The 27,858-nt window shown below is 42.7% G+C and overlaps 1 protein-coding gene and 1 long non-coding RNA gene across 12 annotated transcripts in view; one reads left to right on the top strand and one right to left on the bottom strand.

Annotated features, from left to right (window-relative positions):
- The window catches only part of znf536 (zinc finger protein 536), a 248,000-nt gene that overhangs the window by 11,173 nt on the left and 208,969 nt on the right, over positions 1 to 27,858 (bottom strand). The window contains exon 8 of one of the 6 annotated variants that reach the window (XM_086190411.1): positions 12,811 to 15,233. The exons of the other annotated variants lie outside the window; for them this stretch is intronic. Coding sequence (XP_086046537.1) covers positions 15,079 to 15,233 — 155 coding nt within the window. The 3' untranslated portion in view covers positions 12,811 to 15,078. Of the gene's footprint in view, positions 1 to 12,810; positions 15,234 to 27,858 lie in introns of those variants that run through there. 6 annotated transcript variants of the gene reach the window in all.
- On the top strand, positions 54 to 12,116 carry LOC147269757 (uncharacterized). 6 transcript variants are annotated; one of them, XR_015110751.1, is made up of 7 exons: positions 54 to 161; positions 475 to 605; positions 684 to 814; positions 4,302 to 4,575; positions 5,893 to 6,060; positions 6,469 to 6,566; positions 12,089 to 12,116. It is a non-coding gene; the product is annotated as an uncharacterized LOC147269757 (long non-coding RNA). The 6 variants fall into 6 exon arrangements; XR_015110747.1 differs by lacking the exon at positions 12,089 to 12,116 and adding an exon at positions 10,985 to 11,320; XR_015110748.1 differs by lacking the exon at positions 12,089 to 12,116 and adding an exon at positions 10,243 to 10,686.

Raw genomic sequence — 27,858 nt, 5'->3', positions numbered from 1 at the left:
AAAGTTGATCCTATAATCACCTGTAGTGTTCGGTTCTTGATTGCTCTGGCCTGAGCTAATTTGGTAGAGGACAATACGTTGTTTCCACTCGTCCATTTCAACATTGAACGTGACTGAAGGACATCGTGTCTGCGTTGTTCATTTATTATTCCCCTTTACGGGTGAGAAAAGTGATGTTTCTCTGTTTATTATGTTTAAGAGATAAGGTAAAATACTTGGGTGTGCAGTAACTTTTGAGAGTTAGCTTTGAGAACTAATAAGGCTAGCTATATTCGAACGCTAGACTCACTGTAGCTTTCTTGCTAGCTGCGTTGTGCAGTGCGAACGCCATTGCTAGTTTCAGAAATGTAATTGTGACATTTGTGAGCAATGTTAGACATTTAATGAGGAAATTGTGAATTTTTGGTGAAAAAGTTCATTACAACATCGGACGTGACTGAAGCACATCGTGTCTGCGTTGTTCATTTACTACAGGGGCGTAACACTGGCGCGCGGAGCGGACCTGGGCTGTGTGTGGGCGGCCATCTGCCTCAACCAGATGCAGTGACAGAGAGAAGCAGAGAGAAGTTGTGTTTGCGCTTAACTGGGGAAAAAAAGGGCATTTGGTGTGTTTCCATCAACTGGTTTAGAGTGAATGAAATACACCACATAATCTGCAGTTACTCAAGCTGTTTGTTCTGTAGTAGCAGCGAGTGTCTGGAGAAGAGGACGGAGAGTCAGCGGCGGTGGACACCGCTGCTCCCTGATGTCAGAGCTTATCCGAACCGGCTGTTTTGTCTATCGTCTGCCATGTTTGAAACGGACGAGAACCAGCGTAAGGCAGCGTAGGGACTTTTGTGTGAATTTTGTCATTTCTTTGAACCATTTCTAATGAAATACTACAGAGCAGGACATCTAGGAAGAGACAGACAGAGGGGTGGAAAAGGGTAGAAAGACTTCCTGTCACGTCCTTTCTCCTGCAGGCTCCGCCGCTGTACGTGGGACAACCTGTCTGACATGGAAAATCTCCTGCTTTGAGCACCACTTCCAGGAACGGACCTGTTTCTCTAGACATTGTATGGATTTCATATCAGAAAATCTACTTCTAAAAGTGTATTTGCACAACAGAATGCGATCCTTCTTTTACCGGTGAGCGACAGCGAGGAGCGCCGAAGCTGTAACTCACCCAAACTGAGCTCCTATCTGACAGTTAGTGGCCATATGTGAACGCACCCCGGAACTAAAAGTGTCGCCTCGCCTGCGTCTGGTGAGAAGCGCTATCTTAAGATGGCAACAGATGGCAGCGCTGGCATCAGATGGCATTTAAGGATGGCGGCTTTTGGTTCCGTGCCAGAGTGCTGCTCCGTGTGCCTCTGAGTTGAAGGTGGTTGGATCTAAATGTAGCGTGTTGTGTGTTTCCGTAAAGGTTTGTAGTGCTGCTTGTAGTAGTGAAGGTGTGTGTAAAGCACATAAGTGAAAAAATGTCACTTCTATGTTTAGGCTTTTTTTTTCTCTGTACATCCGTAGCAAATTTACTGCAGAAAGTCTAAAACAGAACTCTGTGTGGTGCAGAAACTTTGATGGAATAAACTCGGTGGCTATTTAAGGAAGCTGCTGGAGTGTGAAGAGTGGGAGCCAGCCGTAAGACTGAGATAGAGACAGAGAGTTGGGCAGAAGGTGTGAGCAATTAAATGTGCTAAACCATCTGTCCAATAACCTGCGAGCACGCCAGCACTCCTGGATTATTCAGCAAACTGCAGCAACAACCTCGCACACACTCACACTTCCAAACAGAGAAGTCGTGTTCGCCCAGATCGCAGGTCTCCGCTGCACGCGGTGAACCCCTGGCTAACGTCCCCGCTGGCCTTCACATACACCTCGTCCCTGCGCTGCGGCACTCAGCTCATATGTCACTTCCTGTTTCACTTCCTCTCGACGGCCATCTTCATATGGACCTTGTTCTAAATATGACGGTGCTTCGATGAAAGTGTTCACACAAGTTACTTTTGGAATATCCCTTTAATATTCCTGTTTACATGCTGCAAAGCAAAGTCTGACTAATGACTGGAGACACGCCCACATTACATCACCACCTTCTATACCGGGGTTTCATTCTGGAACTCCACCTGAACCTCCACTGTGAGCGGCTGAGGATTCTAACTCCCCCTGGGAGCTGTGAAGCAGTTTACTGCTGTGGACTCTCACCTGTTCAGGTTCAGGTCATCAGAAAACCATTAACGTGGTGCGTCTTTGGATGACCGTCTTAGTCTGGTTAGTATTGTAGGATTACAACCATGTAAAGTTACTATTTCTGTACTCACTTGTGCTGAGTCAGTGTCAGCCTCTCGGCTGTGATGGTTTATGCCAAAGCCAGGCTGAACGTGAATACTTCAGTAGTATCATGGTCATTTATACCCTGCTTTAGTGGAGCTGAAACACTGTTGTTATGTAGTCGCTGTGGTTGTAATTTCTTCTGAGAAGCCATAAGGTTTGTAGATAAACTTCCTGCATCTGCCGTTGCGCTATGGTTGTCACGTGACCTCTCTCCAGCCAATCACACTCCTTAGATCGCCTTCGTCGGGATGGTTGTTGGGATTTTGGTTTGGGTGTGCAGGCTCTCCTCACAGCACGTCAGCTGTTTGCATTCTTGAGAATTTTTTCTCGGCTACCGTTTGTGTTTGGTGATTTTATCCCAGTGGATGTCTGACATCACGTGGCGTGGCGTTGTGGTCCCTTGGGAAGGTCATTAATGACAAATCAGATGCTTTTTATCCATCAAATGCTTGATTTGACCAAGTAAGATACACTTGTATGTTGAACCGTGTTTTTCACCCTGGCATGTGAACCAGTTGATCGTGGTGTAAACACAGTTGATGAGGTTGGAGGTGGATCGGATTCAGATGGGTTTATCAGAGCCGCTCTAGTGACATCACTTCCCTCCGACAGCTAGAGGTCGACGAGAGCAGCGAGACTGAACCACAACAGTAAAGTTGGTGTCTGTAAAAACTATAAACAGAAGGATGCTAAAATGCTCAATCGAGCTGAGGAAGAGGATCATAAATCTGCGAGGCTTCATCATTACACCTTTCACCGCCGTCATCTGATCCGCTGCTCACCAGCGGCGCCGCTTCATGACTAAGAGACGTTTGCTGTCTTGGTTTTTCACTTCAGTTAGCGCTCTGACTTTGGCTTCACAAGTCCATTGATTATTTAAAAATGTATTTGAATCCCAACTTGGCCCCTCCAAAAATAAATACACTTACAGTACTTCAAACAGCCCGGAGGGAATTTATCCCTGTCTAGTTTCCCTCCGATGAATTAAGAGCATTTCCCTCAACGAACCAACGCGTTGATAGAAAATTGGCCTGAAGTTGAGGGAATAGCGATTTGGTCTGTTTCCTAGCTTAACTGCAGAAAACCAACAGACAAATAACACCTGGGGAGGCACTTAAGGAGAGGAGAGGAACCGTGGGGGGGAGGGGGATCTTTCAGCATCAAAGCCAGCTAAAACATCCCCACCAGGGACCAAGTCCCATGTTAAATACTGAACTAGATTATTAATTGCTGTACCAGTAGGACCCTTTAATAAGACCCCAAAATAGCAGCTCCTCCTCTCCGCCGTCATCTCTCGCTCCATTTTGCTTCATTCCTGAAGTCGAGTTCTCTCCTCGTCTCTTTCAGGCCGCTTTCGCTCGTCGGCTTTTTCGACTTAAATCCGTTTTACTTTCAGATTATTGCAGATTTTAACTTAATGTTGTTTTAAAACTGGCCTTACGTGAACGTTTCAGCGAGATTAAAAACTCGTGCTGCCGGTGAGTGTTATTAAATGGTTGTTGTTCAGATTTTGTGAGATCGTCACGCCGACATGTCGCAGGAATACCTCGCTCTCTTACAGCCTTCAGCGTTCAGACGTCCCACAGCGCTCAACTCACACCACAACCTTCTGCTTCTTCCTCACTGGTGCAAATTTAGTTTCTTTAATTCACAATTTGGTTTGTTTCATCCCAAGTGACAGAGCACAATAGTTACCTTTTTCTACATGAGTTAAAGCCACATGGAACAAACATGGAAGTGTTGAATTTTTTGGGTGAAATTTAGGGTGATTTTCCCTCATCCCACTGAATAACAGTTTATTTGAATTTGAAATATATATTTGTATTTTTTTTTCTTATTTTGGTTACCAGGCGACACTTTGGCAGTTGTGTGGATACACAATTTTGCTGAACTGATGGCGGCACAATCACTGTCCACAGATAATAGATGACCAATTTCGTGTGTGTGTGTGTGTGTGTGTGTGTGTGTGTGTCTGTGTGTTTGCGTAGGCTGTCACCCATGTCTCTCAGCAATAAGGAGAAGGAAGAAAGATGGCGGTTGGCGGTGGCCACCTGCTTCTCACTCACACTGTGACAGCGAGAACATCAGCAGCCTGACGGCGTTTATCACCGTAAACTCTCTTTGACCTCCACACAGCCGGATAACAGCTGAAAGTTACGGAAACACTTCACCAACACAGAGCAGCACACAGGAGGACACAGTGAGGTCATCATGACATCATCAACATCCCACCTGGTCTCACTGTGGACGGCTTATTTGACAGTATTGAATTTTTTTTTTTAACTTAACATTTGGTAGAAAATATGATCAAACTATACAAAAAAAATCTTAAAATGGTTAGAAAATCGAAATAGAACAGTAAAAGAAAAACGACTCAAATTTGATGAAGTAAAATGAATATTTATATATATGAACTCGTGCTGCTGGTGAGTGTTTGTAAATGGTTATATACATAAATACATATATGTATGTATGTGTATATACAAATATATACATATGTGTATATGTATGTACATATATGTACGTACGTGTATATATGTACGTGTATAAATAAATATATATTTATTTATTTATTTATATTTATTTATATATATATATGATGACATTTACATTTTTTGTTTCCAAACATTTAAACTCTTAAAGTCTCATTAAAGTGTTTTATCCTCATTTTCCAGAAAAAAAATTAATAAGCAATCAATTTCTAAATAAAAAGGATGATTAATAAGTGAATGGATTAGAGATTAGACATTCGTTCATTCAGCACTCGTTCACTCACACTGATGATGAAGGTAGTGGCAGCTCAAATGAAATCAGCCAGCACACAAAGTTTGCATGCTTCAATGAAATATGTTTTGTCTTAGATTAAATTGATTTACTGAAGTGGAAGATCCAGGTGGCTGCTGCCTTCACGTGAGGTGAGATTTTAAACATGCAGGCCTTTTCAAGATGGCGGAGCGGCTTCATGTTACACGCCTCAACATCAGCAAATGAAACGAGCATCAATGAAACCATCCAAAAATACTTCCTCCTGTCTGTAGTTTGTGGTGTGAATCTCGATGCTGATTGACAGCTCTGGAGTGGCGAGTTGAGAGAACTGCTGACTTAAGATGAGCGACAAACTGACGACAGCAATCACCCAGTAAACCCAGTTTTAAGTTGAAATAAACGCTTGATGCTGTGCTGCTCAGGTGGGAAACGTAAGAGACGACGTACAGCTGAAACTAGCGTTGCAACGAGGAGACTGCAAACGGTTAACACACCAACGTCTGATGTTGCGTCCATGATGGACAGAAAACAGCAACGGACAGAAACACAGCCGAGACGTCCCGGTAGTGTTGTGTAGCTGCAGCAGGTGTGAAGCCAGAAAAAAGTGAGGTTATCAACTGTGTGTGTGTGTGTGTGTGTCACGTTACCCTGGCCAGCTTCTCCTCAAGGACTCTCAGCCAATTTGTGCAAAACAGGAGGAGAGGAACGGTCTAAATAAAACCCAATTCCCCTGCTCAGCCGCCGTTCGCTCTGTGTGTGATAATAACTGAGTTATTACACAGTTCACACTTGCGTATTATGTGTAATTAACAGACTAAACTAGAAGACCTGCAGGCGAGTGAGTTCCATGAGTCTGTGGGATGTGAAGCTTCTGCTGAGTGCTACAACAAAAATGCTGTTTTCCACACTGGAAGTGCTGCGGGTCCCTTCCCTCCATCACAACCTTGAGGAGGGAATTATGGTCACAACACAAGTTTCAAGGTATTTGAGCAGATTTAACTTTAAGATCTCACTCTGACAGATGCGGGGTTTTTTTTTGTTGCCAGGAAAAAAACGAAACAAATGGATGATTCCCTCCTGTGCTTGCATTCGGTGTGTGGGCGTGCGTGTGTGCGTGCTTATTGGCTGGTTGTTGTGAACTACCGGGCTCTGGAGTTTGTCACCGCCGCACCGCGTACCAGAGGTCAGAGGTCGGCGTTGCCCTTGAACAGTTTCTGTCTGCAGTTGAGCTCTGAATTCAACCTCAGGATCAATAAAACCTAACAGTGAGAAATTCTGTTTATTGCGGCATCTTGAAGTCCGTCCCTCTGTTCTGATTGTTAATATCTGATTTGTGGGTGAATATGAGATTGTTTTAATGATTATTTGCCTTTTCTTCTGTCTCCTGAGGATGAGGAGTTTCACCAGGAGGACGAAGACACGTGGGGGTTCCTGCGAGTCCACCAAACATGCACCCTGAGAAACCACCAGAGGACCCCCCCCTGCTGGTAGGGAACTGGTTCCTCTTCTAAAGCATTTGTTACTGTCATGGACGGGATGTTGTGTGTGGATGCTCAGCTCCACCCACCTCCTCCCGCTGGGCGAGGGTGAACCAGACAGATAAAGTACACGGATGCCATTTGCAGAATTTTAAGTGTGAGCAGAGCTGCGTTGTCTAAACGTTCTCATCTGTATCCTTCAAACAGAGCAGAGCAGCTGTCAACCATCGGCTTTATAGCATCTGATGCTCTGGGTCTGATGGTGTCACTCTAAGCGAGCTTCATGGCTTCATGGTTGCTGTTCTGTTTGGTATCGCCGGCGTCGCAGCCTGGGCTTCCTTAAGTCAAGTAAACAAAATAAGTTAGCATTAGCATCGGACAGATAAATCCTGCTTTCACAGAGATCATCTCGTAAACAAGATCAAGACTTGACCATGTTTAGCTTCTTCTTCAGGGATCCCGCATGCAGCATCATTAACGACCCGGCTTAAACCAACCAGCACCACAACTTTTAAAGAGCTCTCCCAGTAGAGCTGTTATTTACTCCCCTTTCATAAGCTCTTCCTCATCTCCCTCCTCCTCCTTCTCCTCTCTTTTCTTTTCCTTCTACTTTTTCCATGGGGTGGGGGGGGGGGGGTCTATTTGTCTGCTTGAAGTGAAATCAGTCAGCTCTTTGAGGAAGAGACTTTGGAGACCACTGGTAACCAGGAGAGAGGGAGAAAGAAAGAAAGAAAGAAAGTATGTGTGTGTATGAAAGTCCACCTTCCAAATAAGTTCCATTAATCATGGGCCAGAGTCTAATGTAACTAATATTTTACAATTAGAGGAGACAAGATGGAGCTGGAGGCCATCTATCTCCCTTACACCGCATGATCATCGATTCATAAGAGCCGAGGAGAGAGAACCAGGGAGGCCAGAGCACACCGGCCCTGCGCGTGCGCGCGCACACACACACACACAAGGACACACCCACATACGTGAGCACAGATGCTGGGCAGGAAACTTGACGGATGTGTGAGAATGAGTGGACAAGCTGTCACACACATTTGTTTCTGCTGGAAATCAGGAAACTGCAGCCACTGTCGATATCAACGTGTTCTCTCCATAGATTTTTTTTTTTCATTAAGATTTCTTTCTTTCTTTATTTCTCTGGTCCCAAAAATAACAGGGCCCGATTAGATTTTTTTCTCACCAAGTAACATATTTTGGATGAACACACCATATAAATAATAAAATTATGAAAAAAACCCATTTAATTTTCTTCCCCCTGAGTACATCAGTTCTTACTCCTTTTGATTAGATTATCTTTATGATCATAAAGCAGTAGTTGGGTGTGGGCGGGTCAAAAAATATGGAATAAAACGTGGTTTTGTTTGCATCTTGTGAGTCGTGCACAACACCGTCAACTTGTAGAAATCCTCTCACAGCTACAAGTAACAAATAATTACAAATAAATTCGAAATTCGTCAAAGGACCTACTAATATAGTGATTTAATTTTCTTTTGTTTTGTGTCAGTTTGTCCTTTTGTTTTGCACAACCAGTTTGGGACTTATTCATGATATAATGATGAACTTGGAAAAACAGATCACATAAAACAAAATCCAGCTACACAAGCAGATGCTGGTTCGCGAGAAAGCAAAACAAGATACAACACCAAACCAACAACGTGGCGCTCGACGACACAAACAACCACACCAACCAGCGTTCCGTCCTTGTCTCCCAAAATCTGCGAGCAAAGTCAGACGATCTCAGGCTGAAACTCAGCGGAGGGAAAGAATGGACTTTAATTAAACAAAGGAAACGGAGAGCAACTGCTAACAGACAGATGTTGTGAAATAATAAAATAATATGTCAAAGGCTATTATTATTATTAGTATTGGTAGTAGCAGTAGTATTGTTGTTGTGGTTAATATTTCAAAAACCTGGAACCATCAGATATGTGTGTAAATGTTGACTGTGGTTATTTTAGGTCTGTGTGTTGATGTATTTACTGGCTTCAAAAATCAAATGTCGCCACTCAACTAAAAGCTGTAATCAGCTGGTAAAACATCAAGTTCAGTTACTTATTTGTAGAACGTCAACTCTTGTCAGGTAATTCTCACACACACACACACACACACACACACACACACACACACACACATGCTCAGTCTCCATTAACCAACACCTGGTCTTTCCTGCCCTCTAGTGGCGGCCCCTCAGCACTGCACTGCAGGTTCCCAGCTGATTTAATGTAAAGGAAGAAGGGAAATTAGAGGCAGCTGAAGAAATGAGCAGGAGGATGGGTTCATCTGCAGGTCACCATCTGCCCGGCGACCAAGCGAACACTGGCACACTGCAACTGCTGCAGAGCGTCATCCTAAACACATCAATCCACACGAGAACGCACGCGCACACAATTATACAATGGGCAAACACGCACGCACAAACATGTGCTTACACACACGGCTGAACAACATACCGTAGAGGGAAATTAGAGGAAATGGATACTGGAGAGAGAGGGGGGGGGGTGAAAGACAGGGGGAGAGACAGAGCAAATGACGGGAGAGGAAGTTAAATGAAGGGCAAAGAGCGGTGTTCATCACACTGTGAAAGAGGTCGCTTCAAATGTTGAAATTGCTCAGCTGAATAAGGAACATACACACACACACACACACACACACACACTCGAACGGCAGGCCGGATGGAATGAAAGATGACCTAATGTGTTCTTTAATCAGGCACATGTGAGCCATTACATGGAGACACACACCTACTCAGATGCATCACACACAGACGCACACGCACAAACACACACACACACACACACACACACACACACACATACAGTACATGATACATAAATAACACATAGGTACACACATAGGCCGAACCAACAATATCCTTATTCTTGCTGATCAATCGATATCCAACCATCGACAGAACTTTTGTGGCTTGTGTTGTGTGTGTGCGTGTGTGCGTGTGTGTGTGTGTGTGTGTGCGCGCGCGCAGATATAAACCAGTCGAACAGTTACTTTCTCCGGATGTGTGTTTTATTGAGAACAGATGTTTGTGGCAGGAGGCCTCCACATCTGGAGTTCTGCAGCTGATCCGTTTAAAAATTAGTCAGGCATTGACCTGGGCAGCCTCCCAGTGGCTCAGCCGCCTTTAGGGTCCTCGTGTTAGGTTAACACAAATATGTCTCCTTGATCAGGTTTCAGACCACAGGGGGGGACGGGAGACCGTCAGGTACTCCACGTCTTCAGAGTCGACTGAAGTGGCAGCAGGAAACTTTGTGTTGAGCTTCTATTTGTTGTCATATTTACTGTGGTGATGAAACGTTTTCTCTCTCTCTCTCACACACACACACACACACACACACACACACACTGAGATGGGATCAACTAAACTGCAGGGGAACAACAGCTGGGCCAATAACCTGATAAAAAAAGGCTCTCATAGTGGGAAATGATGTCACCTTTGAAGAATTATAAGAATTAAAAATGTAATTTTTTTGTCCTCATATAATTAACATTATCAAAATGTGTACATTTCATTTTCTGATCTTTGCAAATGTTATATTAGTAAAATTGCGTGGAAACATGGAAAACAGGAAGGAAAAGGCCTTCATATTGTCAAAGAATTGGCTAAAGGCAAGGTTTTTATAAATCCATCCATTCATTTTCTACCGCTTATCCTGTTGAGGGTGGTGGGGGTGGAGCCTACCCCAGCAGCCTTCCCCCTGGACAGGTCACCAGTCCATGGCAGGGCCAACACATAGAGACAGACAACCATTGGCTCTCCCAGCCACGCCTACGGTCAATTTAGAGTCTGGATTAACCTGGTCCCCTCTTGATGTCTTTGGACTGTGGAGGAAGCTGGAGTACCAGAGAGAACCCAGCAGGAACAGGGAGAACATGCAGACTCACACAGAACCCACAACCTTCTTGCTGTGAGGCGACAGTGCTGACCACTGCTCCACCATGTCACCATTTTTATAAATATTAATCTGAATATCATAGCATTTTTGGCCCTGGAGAGCATCGTGAGCTCATGGTCACGCTCTCTTCTTCATTTCAATATTCACTCGCATGTTTGGACGTTTTCTTTTAACAGGCTGTAAGAGCCTCAGCGTCTACCAGGAGGTTGGCAGCGCCACAGCAGGTGATGGACATCTGCCTTTCTACAGTGGGGGGGGGGGGGGGGGGGGGTGGCGCCGGACCTTCCGTGCACGTCTCTCCAGTTCCTGTCTGACCTGTGACTGGGAGGATCGTCTCTCAGCACCGTCGCCAGTTTCACGCTCCTGCAGCTTTACACATCTTTTTATGGTTGAATGCGGTTCCAAGTTCAATCGCGATAAATAAAATCAACAAAAATCTGTTGAGTTTCCATCAAGCTTTGATTTGCCAGATGACAACTGTGAACACCCTGTGTTTCTCAACCACAGGGCTGGGGCCCGTGGGTGGACCGTGAGCGCCCTCTAATGGACTACTTTCAAGTTGATGCCCACTTTTTTATGTATGTGTGTGTGTACATATATATGTGTGTGTGTGTATATATATGTGTGTGTGTGTATGTATATATATATATATGTGTGTGTATATATGTGTGTGTGTGTGTGTGTATATGTGTGTGTGTATGTATATATATGTGTGTGTGTATATATGTGTGTGTGTATGTATATATGTGTGTGTGTATATATGTGTGTGTGTATGTATATATATGTGTGTGTGTGTATATATGTGTGTGTGTGTATGTGTGTGTATATATATGTGTGTGTATGTGTGTGTGTGTATATATGTGTGTGTGTGTATATATGTGTGTGTGTGTATGTATATATGTGTGTATATATATGTCTGTGTGTGTATATATGTGTGTACATAAATTTGTGTATATATGTGTGTGTATATATGTGTACATTATGTATATGTGTATATATATGTATGAATGTATACGTATGTATATGTGTATTAAATACATGTGTGTATGTCTATACGCACATGTATTACTATGATTGAAAGTATTTGTCCAAAAATATGATAAAAACCTAAAATAATAGCTTTATAACATGAATAAATAAACCCTTGTGTTTGATATCCTCAGTGTGCAATCATTGCTGTTCAACTCTTCAGTTCTTAATCACTTGTGCGTTGCTGCTGTTGTCATTGTTGTGCGTTGCTGCTGTTGTCATTGTTGTCTGTTGCTGCTGTTGTCATTGTTGTCTGTTGCTGCTGTTGTCATTGTTGTCTGTTGTGTGTCTTATTCTTGTCGTGTGTTTATATTTAGAATACTTTTTACTTCATTGTTTATTTCTATGTTTATTATTTCTGTCCACTTTGCCCCTGCAGCACGGTGAATCTCCCCGTCCTGGGACTGATGAAGGAATAACTTATTTTCTTAATAAGTACCACTTGCAGTACTGTTGGTACTGCACCACTGTGATACTTTTGGGGGCAGTTCAAAAATGAGTTTGCAGTATTTGTGACTATGTATTTATGTCTGTGTGTATTTCACATGCATGTCTGTACACTTGTGTTGCACTGCACTACAGATGGGCTGGAGTTCTCCGAAGTCCTGGCTATGATTATGGAGCAGTAGTAGAAGGTAATATGACTCAAGTACTCTAAGTGAGGTTAAGGTATCTGTACCTTACTTGGTTTGCACTTCATATGATTTGTACTTTTACTGTTCTACTAAATTTACTATTTTTCAAAGTACATGTTATCCTTTTGACTTCATTTACTTCGCAGTGAAAGATATTTTTGGACAGAAAACGTGAAAAGACCTGATGGCGGTGAAGTACTTTGATCAACTGTGACGCGCCAGTGAAACAAGCACTGGAATAAACAAGCGTGTACTTTTACTGTTGATACTTCAGTAACTCCATATCAAATACGTCACTCTGTTTACTTAAGGAGAATTTTGAATGCAGACTTTTACTAAGATTACTTTGATTCTCGGTACCTCTACTTTTAAGTAAGTAAAAGTACTGTGTGCTTCTTCCACCCAGTGGTATCACTGTTTCAGATTTGTGTATTTTTACCTACGGAACGAGGCGAGGGAGTTTAGTTGCCACGCGAATGAGCATCTCGTCCTTTCACAGGTTGCCGTCGGTGACGCGCCGCTCATCATCCTTCTCGCGCTTCACTGCAGCTACTTCACGAGCACCTTTGAGAGACTCCGACGGTAATTTACTTTACTGACATCATGATCACGGTCGCTGAGGCTTCGCCATCAAACCGACGGAGAGGTAATAACAAAGAAGTGATCACACAGCGACTCAGTCACAGAAGGAGAAATTAAAAACATGAAGCAGGCCATTGCTCTGTGACAACTCTCTCCCTCCTTTTTTAGTTTGAATACATTTTATTTTTATTATAAGTACAGTTCAGTAGTTACAAAACGAAGCATCTGCCATGAGGATACAGCGAAACATAAAGAGTGTTCAGCTCACAAGACAGGTTTTGTACAGAATATGTGGAGTGGAATGCTCATCGTAGCTGGTTCCGAGCGACCGGGGGCCCAAACGGGACCCTCGCCGCTCACCTCTCACCGTTAAACCTCTGGAAAACAGAGATGGAGGCCGAGAAACTGAGACACAGTCGTGTGATTGGTCAGCGCCGCCAGCAGGACACATCTGATTGGTTCACTCAGACTCCCTTTTCCAGAGCTCCTCCCTTCAAACGCGCTGTTACGTTTCAACATCAGCTCTCATGTTTCATGTCACTACTTTACTTTTGAATCCTCTCTTTTCCTGGCATGTTAAATTTGAAAATCAGAATCGACATAGAAATCAACTTTTTTTGTTTGTTTGTTTGTTTGTTTTGACCTTTTTTTTTTTTTTTTTTTTAAATGGAGGTTGAACTGCAGTGAAATCTTCTCAAGTTGGAATTTGAGCTCTGAAAATCACCCAGGCTGAAGTTATCGGGATCTACATCCAAAATAAATCTGGGTAACAATTTGTCACATACAGTACAGAGGCTGATCAAACTAAAAAAGAAAATATATATTGGACTGTACATACCGCATTAGAATTTTTCTCTGGGTTCACAAAAAAATGACGTAGAAACATTTCACAATGCCAAGGGACACACAAACACACACCTTCAGTTTAGTTAGTTAGCTAGTTTTTGTACTGTATAAGTTGGATTTATAATACTATCACAGTGCAAAATACTTCTGAGAACCAAAACAATTAAAAAAAGAAAGGATAAAGTCCCTCTATGCATAATGGAATCTGTATATATAGGGGCAAATATGTTTGCAGCACAGGAGACGATTGTCATCTTTTTTCCTCTTTTTTTTTTTCTTCTCTTGATCGATAAATGGAGAAAGGCATTAATGTACAGTACATATAAAAATTAAAAATAAAACCCTACATCCTAAAAGTCTAGCACAGCTACATAGCTTTAGAAGCAATAACAGATGACTGGTTTCTAAGGCTATACACAATATGTCTTTTTTCCAGTTTTTTGTTCTTTTTTTTTTTTTTTTCCATGTCTCATCTTAAAGTAAATACATCAAACCATTTTCAGTAGTCAGTAACACTGTGCAACAATGATCGGTGGCAGTATTTTACAAAGAGTCCTTGAGGTTGACATGAAGAGAAAAGGGGCTGATAAAGAAAGAAACGCTTCCTCTTCTTTTGTGATATTTTTTCTTGCCTACCTGTTGAGAATGTGGCCATGTAAACTACTTTTCTGTCTGTTTTTTTTTTTTCTTCTTTACTATATCTCTCTATGTACATTAAGCATCTGCGGGTGCTGATTTGATACAGAACACGAACGATCGGGGGCCAAGGTGACGGTAGGGTGGGGAGGGGGCTTTACCAGACTGATTATGGAGGCGGGGTCTAGTAGTACATTTGAGGGCGGTGACCGAACGTCGATTCCAGGCGCCACCTCCCCTGTCCTTCACTCGATAGAATCACTGGATGCGGGGCGCAGGAGAGCAGGAACAGGAACGTGTGCTTGGTTTTCAGTCCTGCGACATCTTGCTATGCTCGCCAAGAATACATTCGGTGTACAATATGAAATAACTGTCCTTCATATACGAGGAGAGGAGAGTCTTTGATTAAGCACGACACTTGAGTCCTAATTAGAAAAGAACACCGACGCTTGGAGGAATGTATCAGAGGGCCAGTTACAGGAATCAGACAGGTAGTTTCATTAAAAGAGACCCCCCCCCCCCAAAAAAAAACACATGGTAGAAGAGAAAAGACAACGCAGACAGGGGCGTTCAGACCACAGGAGACAACGAGGTGCCGCCACTTTGTTTAGTGTCCAAGGACGCTTGCAAAAGTCATTAGGTCCGTCTCACAAATCTGCCCCCACAGGTCTCAAACTCTCCTTCATATAGTTCTCCCCTTCTCTGACGGTAGTATGTGTTTTTACATCTTAAATAAAGTCTTTGTTATAGTGTATTCCTTCATTTTCCTCCATCCTCCTCCTCCTCGCCTTCATCATCATCATCATCATCATCATCATCATCATCATCATCATCATCATCATCCTGATCCTGCCTTTGCTCCAGTGCAGGCCGTTAGTCTTTGTTTACAGCATGGGCGTCCAGCCCCTCGGGGTCGCCTAGGTTATGGTTGTTAGGGTGGTTAAGGTCGTTGTTAAGATGGTTGGGGTCGTGGGTCAGCGCGGGGTCATGGGTCATGGGCTGGTCCTCCTCTCCTACCCACAGATGCACTACGGCCAACGAGAGAACAAGAGGGAGATTAGCACCATGGACGCCGCACAGCAGCCCCGCCCACCCCGCAATACACACATAAATACACACACACACACACACACACACACACACACACACGCACACACACCTACATACACAACCTGAGCATTACATCATACGGCCAAATGAATGGAATTAATATCTGATTTCTGTCCAGGTTAGGACAACTGTGTCAAACTTTAGATGTTATAAAGGCTCATTTCACCCAAATGACAGGAACATCTGTTTAGTCACTTACCTTCCCCAGCCTCAGGAATCCATACATGATAATCAAACTATGCCTTCCTCTTGTGTTTAACAATAAAGTGAATATTTTCTAATTATCTATCTCTATACATATACAAATATAGACATATATGTATACATATATATGCATGTACTTATGTATGTATGTATGTACTTATGTATGTGGATATATGTATGTATGTACATATGTATATACTTATATATGTTTGTACGTGTATATGTATGTATGTTTATATGTAGGTGTCAATATTTATGTATATATTTATCTATGGATAAGTATGTATGTACATATGTATGTATGTATGTATGTATATATGTTAGTGTGTGCATGTATGGACATAAGTATGTCTCCAAATAAGTACATATGTATGTATATAAGTATGTATGTATATATACATCTGTATGCATGTATATAAGTATTTATATATGTACAGTATGTTTGTATATATGTAAGTTTGTATGTTTTTTATAAGAATGTATGTATATGTATGTATGCATGTTTGTATACATGCATGTTTCTATGTTTATATGTATGTATATAAGTGGGTATGAATATAAATGTGTAAAGATAAAAGTATGTATGTGTTCATGTTTGTACATATGCTCTCTATGTATGTATATATGTATGCATACAAGTATGTATTTAAGTACCTATTTATATAACTGCATGCATGTATGTATATACGTTTTTATATATGTTTGTAAGTATGCGTACTCTATATGTATATAATTATGTTTGGATAAAAGCATGTATGTAGGCATGTATGTATATATGTATACATACAAGTATGTATTTAAGTATCTATATAACTGCATGCATGTATGTATATACGTTTTTATATATGTTTGTAAGTATGCATACTGTATATGTATGTATATAATTATGCTTGTATAAAAGCATGTATGTAGGCATGTTTGTATATATGTGTGCATACAAGTATGTATGTATGTATGAAAGTATGTACTGAGTATATGTAAGGATGTCTGTATATAAGTAAGTATGTATACATGTATGTTTATATGTATGTTTGTATGGACTGTATATATGTAAATTTGTATATATATAATTATATATGCATGTATGTATATATGTATGTATGTATGTATGTTAGGACGTATGTTTGTGTATATATATATAAGTATGTATGTATACAAGTATATATGCATGTATGTATATATGTCTGTAAGTACGTGTATATATGTAGGGATGTATGCATACAAGTATGTATGTATGTATGTATACAAGTATGTATATATGTAATTTTGTATGTATATAAGTATGTATGCATGTATGTACATATGTATGTAAGTATGTGTGCATATATGTAAGGATGTATGTATATAAGTATGTATGTATACATGTATGTATGTGTTTGTATATGCGTATGTATGTATATATTTATGTATATATGTATGTAGGTATATATATATACAAACATGTATATATGTATGTATATATACATGTATATACTTATGCATGTATGAAACTATGTATGCATGTAAATAAGTATGTATGTATGTTAGCATGTATGTTTGTATGTAAGTTTGTATGTATAAAAGTATGTATGTATGTATGTATATAGTATGAATGTATTTATGTATGTATGTATACGTTTGTATATATGTATATATTTATGTATATATGTATATAGGTATATATGCATTTATATACCTACATACATATATACATACGTATATACAAACATATATATATATATGTATGTATACATGCATGTATATACTTATGCATGTATGTAACTCTGTATGCATGTATATAAGTATGCATGTATATATGTTTATAAGTATGTATGTATGCATGTTTGTATCTATGTATGCATACAAGTATGAATGTATGTTAGTATGTATGTTAATATGTATATATGTATGTATACATGTTTGTATATAAATATGTATGTATGTATACATGTTTGTATATACGTATGTGTATATACTTGCATGTATGTAACTATATATGTTTGAATATAAGTATGCACATATATGTAAACATATATAAGTATGTATGCATTTATTATTAATGTATACAAAGTATTTCTATATGGAGTGTGTGTATGTATATATGTATGTACATGAATGTACTTTTTGTTGTTTAGCTAATATTAGTTTAAATGTGTAAACTTGATGAAAGCGTTTGCTGACACGTACCAACCTGATCGATTGGAACGCATCGCTTCCATTTGCTTTGTTTGTCAACAAAAACGAATCGCATAGCTGTCAACACACGACGCCATATATATCATGTGGTATATATACCATATATATCATCAATCATATCATATGTTGATTCATGTCGCTTCCTTATGAATTATTAATCACTTCTCTGCATTTATTCCTTTTCGTGGATTAAAGAGGTTTTTGTCCGTTTCTTGAGGTGAGATTCCTTCGATCTTAGTTTTTTCTTGGAAACGTCGTGAGTCTGTTGTTTTTATTAATTTCATTTTTGTTGTGAAATCAAAATACTTTTAAAAGGCTTCAAAAGTTGTAATAAAATGTTACCATGCTTTCTACTTCTGAAACAGGACTCTTATTTGTACAGAACGCAGTCCTGAGACCTGTCCTCAACAGATGGGACACATTGTTACTGCACACTCACACACACACACACACACACACACACACACACACACACACACACACGAATGTCGATGGTGTGTGTGTGGTGTCTGAAGCAGAGCAGGGAGGTCTCCTCAGTGACGAACCACTGGTGCAGCCAGACGCAAACGACTGTCGCTGATAATTTGGGTGAAGTGAGCCGGTAAAATCTGGACTGACTGTAAGAGGAGGAGTGCCAGGAGCGATCCGGCTTTGAATGGACTCTGTCCGCCGTAAATGCTCACGAACTCCTGATTCGTGGTCCAAACACACAGACATGGAAACAACCAGGCACCTTCAAATAAAATACATTGGGGTCTTGAAAGTGTTGCGGCGTGTTCTGGGCTCCGAGGGGTCCCTGTGACTCCGCCTCAGCTTCCCTCAATGTGCTGCTGGCAGGTTGCAGGTGTCTGTCTGCTCTGCACTCTCTGGCCCTGACGGGCTGCTGCGTGACGCCCCTCGACCAGTTTGACATGTTTGACAGCTGCAGTGGTTTCATACTTGTTCCAAGCAAGTTTACTGGCTCCGTAAGTGTGACAGTGATGTGAGGAATTCCAATGAAACTAAGTTTTAAGACTCGGTGAGTCGGTGGGAAATGTATGACTGTAATTAGGTCCCACAGCGGCGGCCGACCACTAAATAATATCAGCTCCCCTCCTCTTCCTCCTCCTCCTGTTTCTACACTTTCATTCCCTCAGCAACTTCTTGGAAAATTGTTTTGCAATAAAATGCCGACAAACACATTTGCATGTCATGTTCTTTTAAAGCGGCATTATGAATCCGACAAAACCAAATTAAAACAGGGGTTTATTTGAGATGTGCTTTCACCAGGAAGGAAATGGATCTGGAAATGAGAGGAAGAGCCGGCGCCAGGGACAGAAAATAAAAGAACACGATGAAACATCGCGTGGGTTCAACACTGTGTAATAACTCCATCGCTGCATAATACCACTTACACTCGCTTTACGTCTCATGAAGGTCTTTTAGTGCAACATGTGACGTGCTTTCGATGGTTGTAGTGATGCTAAAATGTAATTTTATACACGGATGTTGATCTATACGAGTCATTTTAGATTCCTATTAGATCAACAAATCATCAACATGCCTACAGGTGCACAGCATAAGTGAAGGAACAATCACATTTATGGCCGCTTCTTATAGAGAAGAATTCCTTGCAAAGAAACTTATGGTTGCTTTACTAAATGTCACCACTAGATGGCAGGCTAAGACAGAAAATGAAGCCCGGAGGAAGCGAGCGTATCTGGAGCAGGGCTGTCACTGAGCGGGAGAATTCTGTCTCAACGTTGTTATTCACGATGAAAATAAGAGCTGAAGAGACATTTGATTTTCTTCATCTGGTTCCTACACATTTTTACCATTATTCCCCCCCCCCCTAAAATATCTGTGAACACACAGAAGATCTTTCAGGCTGAAACGTGCCTGCTGATATTCAACAAGATTTAATGAGGAGCTTCTTTATGAAAGACTTTTCCCAGCTGACCTCTAATGTCCAGGTGTCCTTGAAGCAAATTCAATGACCTGTCCAAACTTTGCTGGCTTTATTTATTTTCCCAACAACTTTTCCAAATATGAAAACTGCTATTTTCAAATTCCATGACTTCTCCAGGTTGTTCATGACTGAATCAATTCTCATTTTAAAGCCTACAAATCATGCAGAAGAAGCACCATTAAGCATGAATCGTGTCCCAAAAATCTACTACCGCCATGATTATTTTATGTCTAAAAGACATGGCAACTAAAATAAACCCAAAGATAAAGTTTCCTTGTTTTGCAGCTTCAAAAATGTCTCGTCTCTCCCCCAAGGGCACTTCCTGCCTTTGATTTCCCTGTAAAGAAACTTCCTGTAACGAGCTCCAGATTAGGCCCCATATTTGATTTTCACTGTTCATTAACTAAGCCACCTGGAATGTTATTATTTAAGCACGGTACTCCTTTTCCCCAAACAACTGCCTACTGCAAAGAGGGAGAGATTTCCTGGCCAACTTTATAGATTTAGCATAACTTCCCCTCGCAGTTTTTAATTTCCCATTCGGGCACGCGGCAGATGCACCTCGCAGACTCAGAAAACCTGTGTGGCGTTCATTTACCACCTGAATGGACGGCTTATCTGTTTGTTTCTGATGCACATGTGACGGTGGCATGATGGCAGTGTAGGACGGATCCCAATCTACGGCAATAAAGAGTCCACATTATAATTTCAGCCATTAAGGGAGAGCAGAGAGGAGCCATCAGTGCTCCGACTGGAAGAGTAAGCGCGCCCTCTTGTGGCCAGCTGTGAGATTACAGGTGGAAACAGCGGCGGTTACTGGAGGAAGGAGGGTCTAGGAAAGGAAACCATATGGTGAGAGGACACACAGCTCCAGGATCCATCCACTGTTAATACATGTGTCATGCTTAACAGAATGGATAAATGGGAAAGAGGATGGAACAATGGCGGAGCGCTGCACTCGGAGCATGTGTCGAGACCGCCTAGGGATACCACGGACTCTGTGTGTGCGTGCGTGTGTGTGCGTGTGTGTGCGTGTGTGTGCGTGTGCGTGTGTGTGCGTGTGTGCCTGTGCGTGAATAAGTTTGAGTCTGGGGTCCCAGAGGTATCGGCTGACATTAATAGCAGTCTGTGAAAACATCACACACTTGCCAAGTAGAAGCTGGCATTTTGTAGTGCAGCACCATTTTGACTGGGGGGACGACTGCTGCTGGTGCTGTGGCACGTTCGTGCATCATGTCTGAAGCTAAAACAGTTGACTGAGAGATGCTGCTGCCTTTGCCCCGGCAGATTTACACTTCATCCTCTTCTTGGTAGATGAAGTCAGTTTTGAAAGGTTGAAAGTCACCAAACAGCTGATATAATTGTGCAAATGTTTGCGGCTGCTGAAACAGCACCATCCAACTGTGATGCGCTCGTCTCTGCAGATGTTATATGGTAAGTGGACTACATTTATATCTCGCTTTTCTAGTCTACTGACCACTCTAAGTGCTTTACAGCACATTCATACACACACACACACACACACACACACACACACACACACACACACACTGTTGGCAGAGGCTGCTATGCAAGGTGCCAACTTGCGAACACATTCATACGCTGTTGGTGAAAGCCTCAGGAGCAGGACACACCAACACGGCCTCGGGACGAGTCAGGGATGGAACCAGGAACCTTCCCATGGTTACATCTGGTGCTCTAATACTGCACAACCGCAAATGATTACAGAACCGAGAAGTAGCACACTGCTGGGGACCCATTTGACTGGACTGTAGGCTGAAATTTAGGTCACAGGTATTAAAGTACAATCAAACAAAATCAAAAACGTTCCGGGTCCAAATGCTTGTTGCTGTGAGAGACGAGCAGCTCTCAGTCAGGTTTGAACTACTGTCTACCACTTCTGTTCTTCAACACTTGACCTTCTGACCCCCTTCAGACGTTGCACTGTCGAGGTCACGTTGTCCTCTGAGGGAACACTCACGGTCTTGCAGGGATTTATGAGGTCAGGACAGTCCTCTGGCTCTATGTTACACTTCCGGTCCTACAGGGCGCACCGACACCGAGTCCTGATCCAGTGCTTGAATTGAGCTCAGACAGCAGGAGGGTGATGTGTTCTTTGGTTCCGCACCTTGCCACACGGCTCTTAAAGCGATACTTCTTGTAAAAAGTGCATTTTTTTCCTCCATCCTGAATCATTTCTTTGACACTCCACACGTTGTCATGCTGGCGTAGTGCAGAACAGGGAGAATGACACTTTGCTCTTAGCTTAAATCAAAATGCATTACTGAGCGAACAGCTGGACAAAGAAGACCGGAAGAAGATTTTACCCGACGATGACCTTGAGAGTTGGTAAACTGATGTTTTTGGACTGTTGAGCTCAATAGGGTCACTGAGCCTCGAGCTAAATACCCGTCGCTGGCTCTTTCTGCATTCTGGAGTCACAAAGAAATGATGCAGGAGGGAGAGGGAGTGATCTAAAGACACCTTTGTGAGTACTAGAAAGGAACAGGCAGAAGAAGAAGAAAATATCACGAGTTGAGGATGAGAGATGAAGCGTGTGGCTGCCCACCTGAACCCCCTCAGAACCGCCTGTCAGGAAGTTTGGGGTTTTGATCTGAATAAAAGACCTCAAAGAAGCCTGCATCATCATATTTGCCCACAAGGAGCTAAAGAGAAGCTCAAGTGTAGCGGTGTGAACCCTCGGTGTGCCAGTGAGGTGGTTGGGGCTCCTTTGTTGCCTCTCGCAGGCATCTGGGCCCGACACAAGCACACGGTGTTGTTCTTGGCACAGGCCCGGCTCATTGTAAAGCCCAGTATTTATAAATATGTAAATATGAGCGGCACCAGGCGTAACACGGCCCGCTTGTATACACCAAGGAGAAGCGGCAAGGAAGTGAGTGCACCCTCCTCTCCCACCCCCCTAAAATTGTATTTTTAGATGGTTTTAATGAATACAGGATGTTTATAGATAGGCCTACCATTCCCTGTGATTCGCACAAAAGACTAGAAAAATCCACATTCCCCCGGCCGCCCCTCCTCTGCACCCTTCCCACCCTACCCTCGCCGCCTCCTCCAATCCCTCAAAGCACTACTAAAGAAGAACAAGGGATGGGAAAAAAAAATCAAATTTGTGGTGAGACACAGCAGGATTGTTGTGCTCTCAGTCTGCGCTTGGCTCAGATCCCTATTAGACAAACAGAGTGTGGTGTTAAGGTGCAACAAAGAGTGACGAAAAACTCCTGTGTTCGGGTGGAGAGCGGGCGGGCGTGCGGGAGAGAGAGAGAGGGAGAGAGAGAGGGAGGGAGGGAGAGAGAGAGAGAGAGAGAGAGAGAGAGACGAGACAGCAGCGAAAAAGGTTCCTCGCGACGCCACATCAAGGCGGAACGCAATTTGTGTGTTATTTCTGTTTTTTAAAGTTGCAAAAATAATACAAAAGCAGAATCAATATGTGTGAAGAGTGGGTAAGAAAGGTTACCTGTTTTCCTGGTGTCTGTGATAATGTATTTGTGAGTGTGTGTGTGTGTGTGTGTGTATGTGTGTGCGTGCGTGCGTGTGTGTGTGTGCGTGACAACTCCATGTCAACTTGTTTTCTTTTTATAAACTCCGTCTTGTTTTGCGGCAAACTCTTCCGGCGTATGACAGGATGGAAGGATTCCGAGGAGGAGAATAAAGGCAGGCAAGTTAAAAAAGAGAGTGAGTGCAGTTGGGGGAACACAATGGAGTGAATGTTAGTGGCCTCTTTCTATCTTCCGCTCTCTGTCTCCAAAACTGTTTCGGAGGCTAAAAGATTGCTGGCTTGATAATACCTCCGCTGAGCAATTTAAGCCCAAACACTCTGATGCTACAATCTGTCTTCTCTGCCTGATAGCGCTTTTCTCCCCTCTCCTCTCCAAATTACTTTCTTTCATATCTAATTATATTTGCTAATGATCTTATAAGAGAATAATGGAATGTGCTTGATCTATTACCTTTTTTTTTCCAATACATAAATACAATGCGGGGGGAAATGACTACTGGAGACAGGAAGAAATGTTTTTTCTTAATGTTTTTGATGAGCAGGAAAATGAAGCTGGGAGCTGCAGGGTCATTAATGGGGCGATGAACACAGAGGTCATCTCTCACATTCTCTTTGACATTTCTCTCATCTGACGTGCGGAAACAATCACCGCCTCATCTGCACTCTCTTCTTTTGCAAATCTTACTGATTTTCTGATGAAAACTTTGAAACTCCGTGTCAATTTGCCGTCACATCTTCGCGTCCCTAATTCAGCTTAAAGCCTTCGGATACGAACCTTATTACAGAAGGTGATTAATCCCAGGAGCCGCATCACGAGAGAAGATACGTCAAGGAAAGATTTGCCCTTAAACTGATGGATTGACGTCTGGTTTTATAGGAAACTCTGCTCATCTTACACGGGAAAAACAGTTTGGTGGTTGTATATAATGTAAATACGCAGGTTCTATGCCTCTGAATATTCATCCTCCTTCAGGAAACAAGCCTGATGATGTCATGAGAGACTCAAACATGGAGGCACCTTGTTCAAGCTGAAAGGAGACGGACGCTTCGCTCTGGGTTTTTAGGAAACCGTGAGAGCCTCCCTCCAGGTTCGTACGGTCATGGAAAAACCTGGAAAAGTCAAGGAACTGAAAGGAACAATTTCTTCTACGGAATGGAAAAGTTTTTGAAAAATGAATTTGGCCAGAGAAGTTGGAAAAAGTCCTTGAAAAGAACTGAAGATCCACTGAGAGAAATCTCTTTTGTTTAATTTTGATTTATTCTAATATTTTTTTTTGGTATAAAACCAGTCAAACACGAGCTGGTAAATTTGGACATTTTCTGGATGTTTTTTCTTGTGTAAACAATAATCTCAGGCAAACATTCCCTCTAATCTATTGGTTAAAAGACTGCAATTGTAAAAATTGTGACACTCGTAATTTCATACAACATAAAACCATAATTACAGTTATTTTCTTTATTATTCTCGAAGTCCCAACACTATCAGGCAAAGGGGGAGCTGACGAGTCCTTTGGTTTAATTTTTTAAACGTTGATTAAAGAGTATCTGGTTAAAATAAAATCAATAAATATAAATCAAAGGACAAAAATCTGCCCGGAGGCCCCGCCGTCTCCGTTTAACCTCCGTCTGGTTTCCTCCACCAGCAGCTGCACACGGTTTATTCTACGCACACTTTTTCTTGATGGGGTTTGGGTTCCACTCGTTTGCGCTGCAGACGTGTGATCAACGGGCACGTCTGGAGTCAAACACTTTCTCCAGCAGCCGCACTCACACCGGCAGATGGTGACAGATCATGTGACTCACGGTCGAAGCCTGATGACGATGATGAGTTTCGAGGACATTTACAATGACTGTCTTCAATCCCTAAACAATACATTTCCCAGAGCAGTTTCCGCTTTGCTCAGAGCCAGTGGCGGGACATCGTCACGGATTGTGTGTGTGTGTGTGTGTGTGTGTGTGTGCGCGCGCGCCCTGGTGTGATGACACGGACTCCTGTGGAACACGCACTTCAGATGCTACAGCCTCTGAGGAAAACACTTCTGGGGGTGAACTTCTGTTAGTCAGCTCATCAGCTGACTCCTACCCTTGTTGTTGGGGACGTCCCAACCGACTGAACTCACCATCCAGAACTTGAGACTGGACCCTTTGAAGCGACTCACAAACAGGTTTATGCGTCCCTGCTGCAGCGCCGTCGCACGCTTCCTGTTGCCTTTCTTTCCACACTGATTTTTAATTTGAGTGCCGCCGAGGCAGCGGCCTCTGCTACGCTAAAGTGTTCCTTGCTGTCTATGATCTTATTTCATGACTTCCTGTGGTTCGCGCCGCTCCAGCCTCTGTCCGTCACGTCAGCGTCGGGATGGTTGTTTTCATGCTGGCGTTGAAGACCCAGCGGGCCGTCTTCCCTGGACGGACCGTCTGGGAGGTCACACCTTCAACCTCATTTTTCAGAACTTCGCTGTTTCTGTTATTACTCTGCTTTTATAGGGCAGCGGTGTCTCATTTTCAAAAGACCTCACATTGTCCTGTAATGACTTTTCCGTATTTCACCGGCTGCAATTCCCCAAAATCACACACGAGTGTAAAATATCTATTTCCCTTTTCAACTGACGGATTTCTGGGCTTCAACTTAACTCACACTGGCCTTTTAGCTGAAAAGCTCTTCTCTCGTTCTGTTGCCAAACCCCTGTCCCATCCTGTCCCTCTCTCACCCCCTCTCCCCCCTCCTCTTAAGCCTCTTCTCCATCCTCCACCCCCCCACCCCCCACCCTTGTCATTTTTTTCCACAGGCCCTGGGACAAGCCGTGCAATGACAGGCACTCTAAACCCCCTGCATTAATGGAAGGAAATGGCATTCGATCCCTGTTTGATCTCCTAATCATTTCTGCTGAAATGATAATTAGTGCCCTTCCAATCCTCCCACAGAGGAGGAGAAAGGGCCGGGTCGAAGAGCGACTGCGTAAATACATAAATAGAAAAAAAAATCCCTCTCGCTTTCTAGACCCCAAAAATGACATCTCTGTCACCACGGCGGGCATGTTCACGACCAACAAGTGCTTTCCTCCTCCGTCGCACATTTCCCATCCTTGACACACAGAGGAGCGCGCGCGCACACGCGCGCACACACACACACACACACACACACACACACACACACACACACACACACACACACACACACAGAGCCAGAGTGCTTGGCGACTGCTGTCTGTGATTCTTTTCAGCTGACATAATCCTGATTGATTCGTTCAGCAGATAAAAACTGGGTCCACTTCTGCCCTTTTACTGGGGGGGCTAGAACATAATACGGCCTTTTATTCAGCAACAATGTAACATAATGGCGTTGGAATGTGCAGGGGAAAAAGGCCACATCTTAAATGCTTGTGACACAGTGTGCTTTGAAAAAGCCTGTAGTCTAATGTAAAAGAGAAGGGGGTGGGGGGGTAATTAAGCAGCCAGATCAGCCATGTGCCCCGGTGCTAACAAGGTCAGATGTAGGCTGTTGTTCTGCAGATATTTGCTGTGTCCCTGATGCTGTAACTCTGCGTTAGCTTCAAATCTATGGAGGATCGCAGCTCTGGAGCCTCCTCTTCACTGCGGTCCAGCCTCCCACTGAGGAGGAAACTTCTGTTTGCAGGCAGGAAGAAGTGAGATCATCTCATCTCCACCTATTACAGCCCCGATTCCTCTTATTCTGATCTTCTTATTTGGAAAGTTTACAAAAACTAACATCCTTCCCTCACTCTCCAAGAGACAAAAAGAGGCTAAAGGTCACAGCAGTGGATGTTTGCACCGTGTCCTCGGCTGTCAGCTGTAACGCTGAAACGTCCAGATGGGAAACCCTTCCAGAGCTCCAGCTGCCTTCAATCTCAATATTCTTTACTGTTGATGATGATGATGCTCGTCACGATAGCTCAGCCCTTCCACTCTAAAAGCTTCTATTAGCCACGAGGACCGCGTAGCCGCTACATCCTCTGTGCATCGATACGAGCACAAGCTCCACGCGTTGGTTTGTGTTCATAGTCTTCATTCAAGAGTCGTCGTTCACAACGTTCACAAAAACCAAAGTCTTATCCAGGGAATTTGTTTAAAAAAAACAATCTCATTACACTTACAGAGCTTCACCACAGAAGGGAGGCCAGCGGAATTCATTTCACAAATATATAAAATAAACAAGAGATTCAAAATAAGAAATGGAGGAGAAATACTGTACGAAAATGCAAATTCTATTTCAGGAAATTCCTCTTGGTTTTTGCTAGTAATGAGCTGTGGATGCAGGGAGAGGCTCCTTACAGCCGAGATTTTACTGGCTGGGTGACTAATAGAAGTGCTTTTTTTATTATCTATCATTAGAGGGTTTTTTAAATTTTTTTTTTTAACTTTTTCTAAACTACTTACTAAATCTAGTACCACTACTAAAGACGTAATGGTGCTCGAACGGGCTTAAAATACGCCATCCTTCATCGTTCCTCAGTGAAATGAGACATTCTAGAGGTTTCAACCCAACAATGAGTTTTAATCACGCTGTGTTAGTGTGTGTCATGACCTTCAGGGTTCCTTCTGGTCCTTGAAGGTGATCAATCCAAACACACACTAATTGTTTCTTTTCTTGTATGTAACAAATGTCTCGGCAGCAGCTCACATTCAAATGCAGCACCGGGAGCGAGCGGACTTTTCTTTGACTCACTTATATTAATTGTAG

The sequence above is a fragment of the Aulostomus chinensis genome, chromosome 2 (genome assembly GCF_037954235.1).
Source record: "Aulostomus chinensis isolate RoL2024-O1b breed Wild chromosome 2, RoL_Achi_v1.0, whole genome shotgun sequence".
NCBI lineage: Eukaryota > Metazoa > Chordata > Actinopteri > Syngnathiformes > Aulostomidae > Aulostomus > Aulostomus chinensis.
Note: the sequence above shows the minus strand (reverse complement) of the source record. Positions and strands in the feature narration are given on the sequence as shown.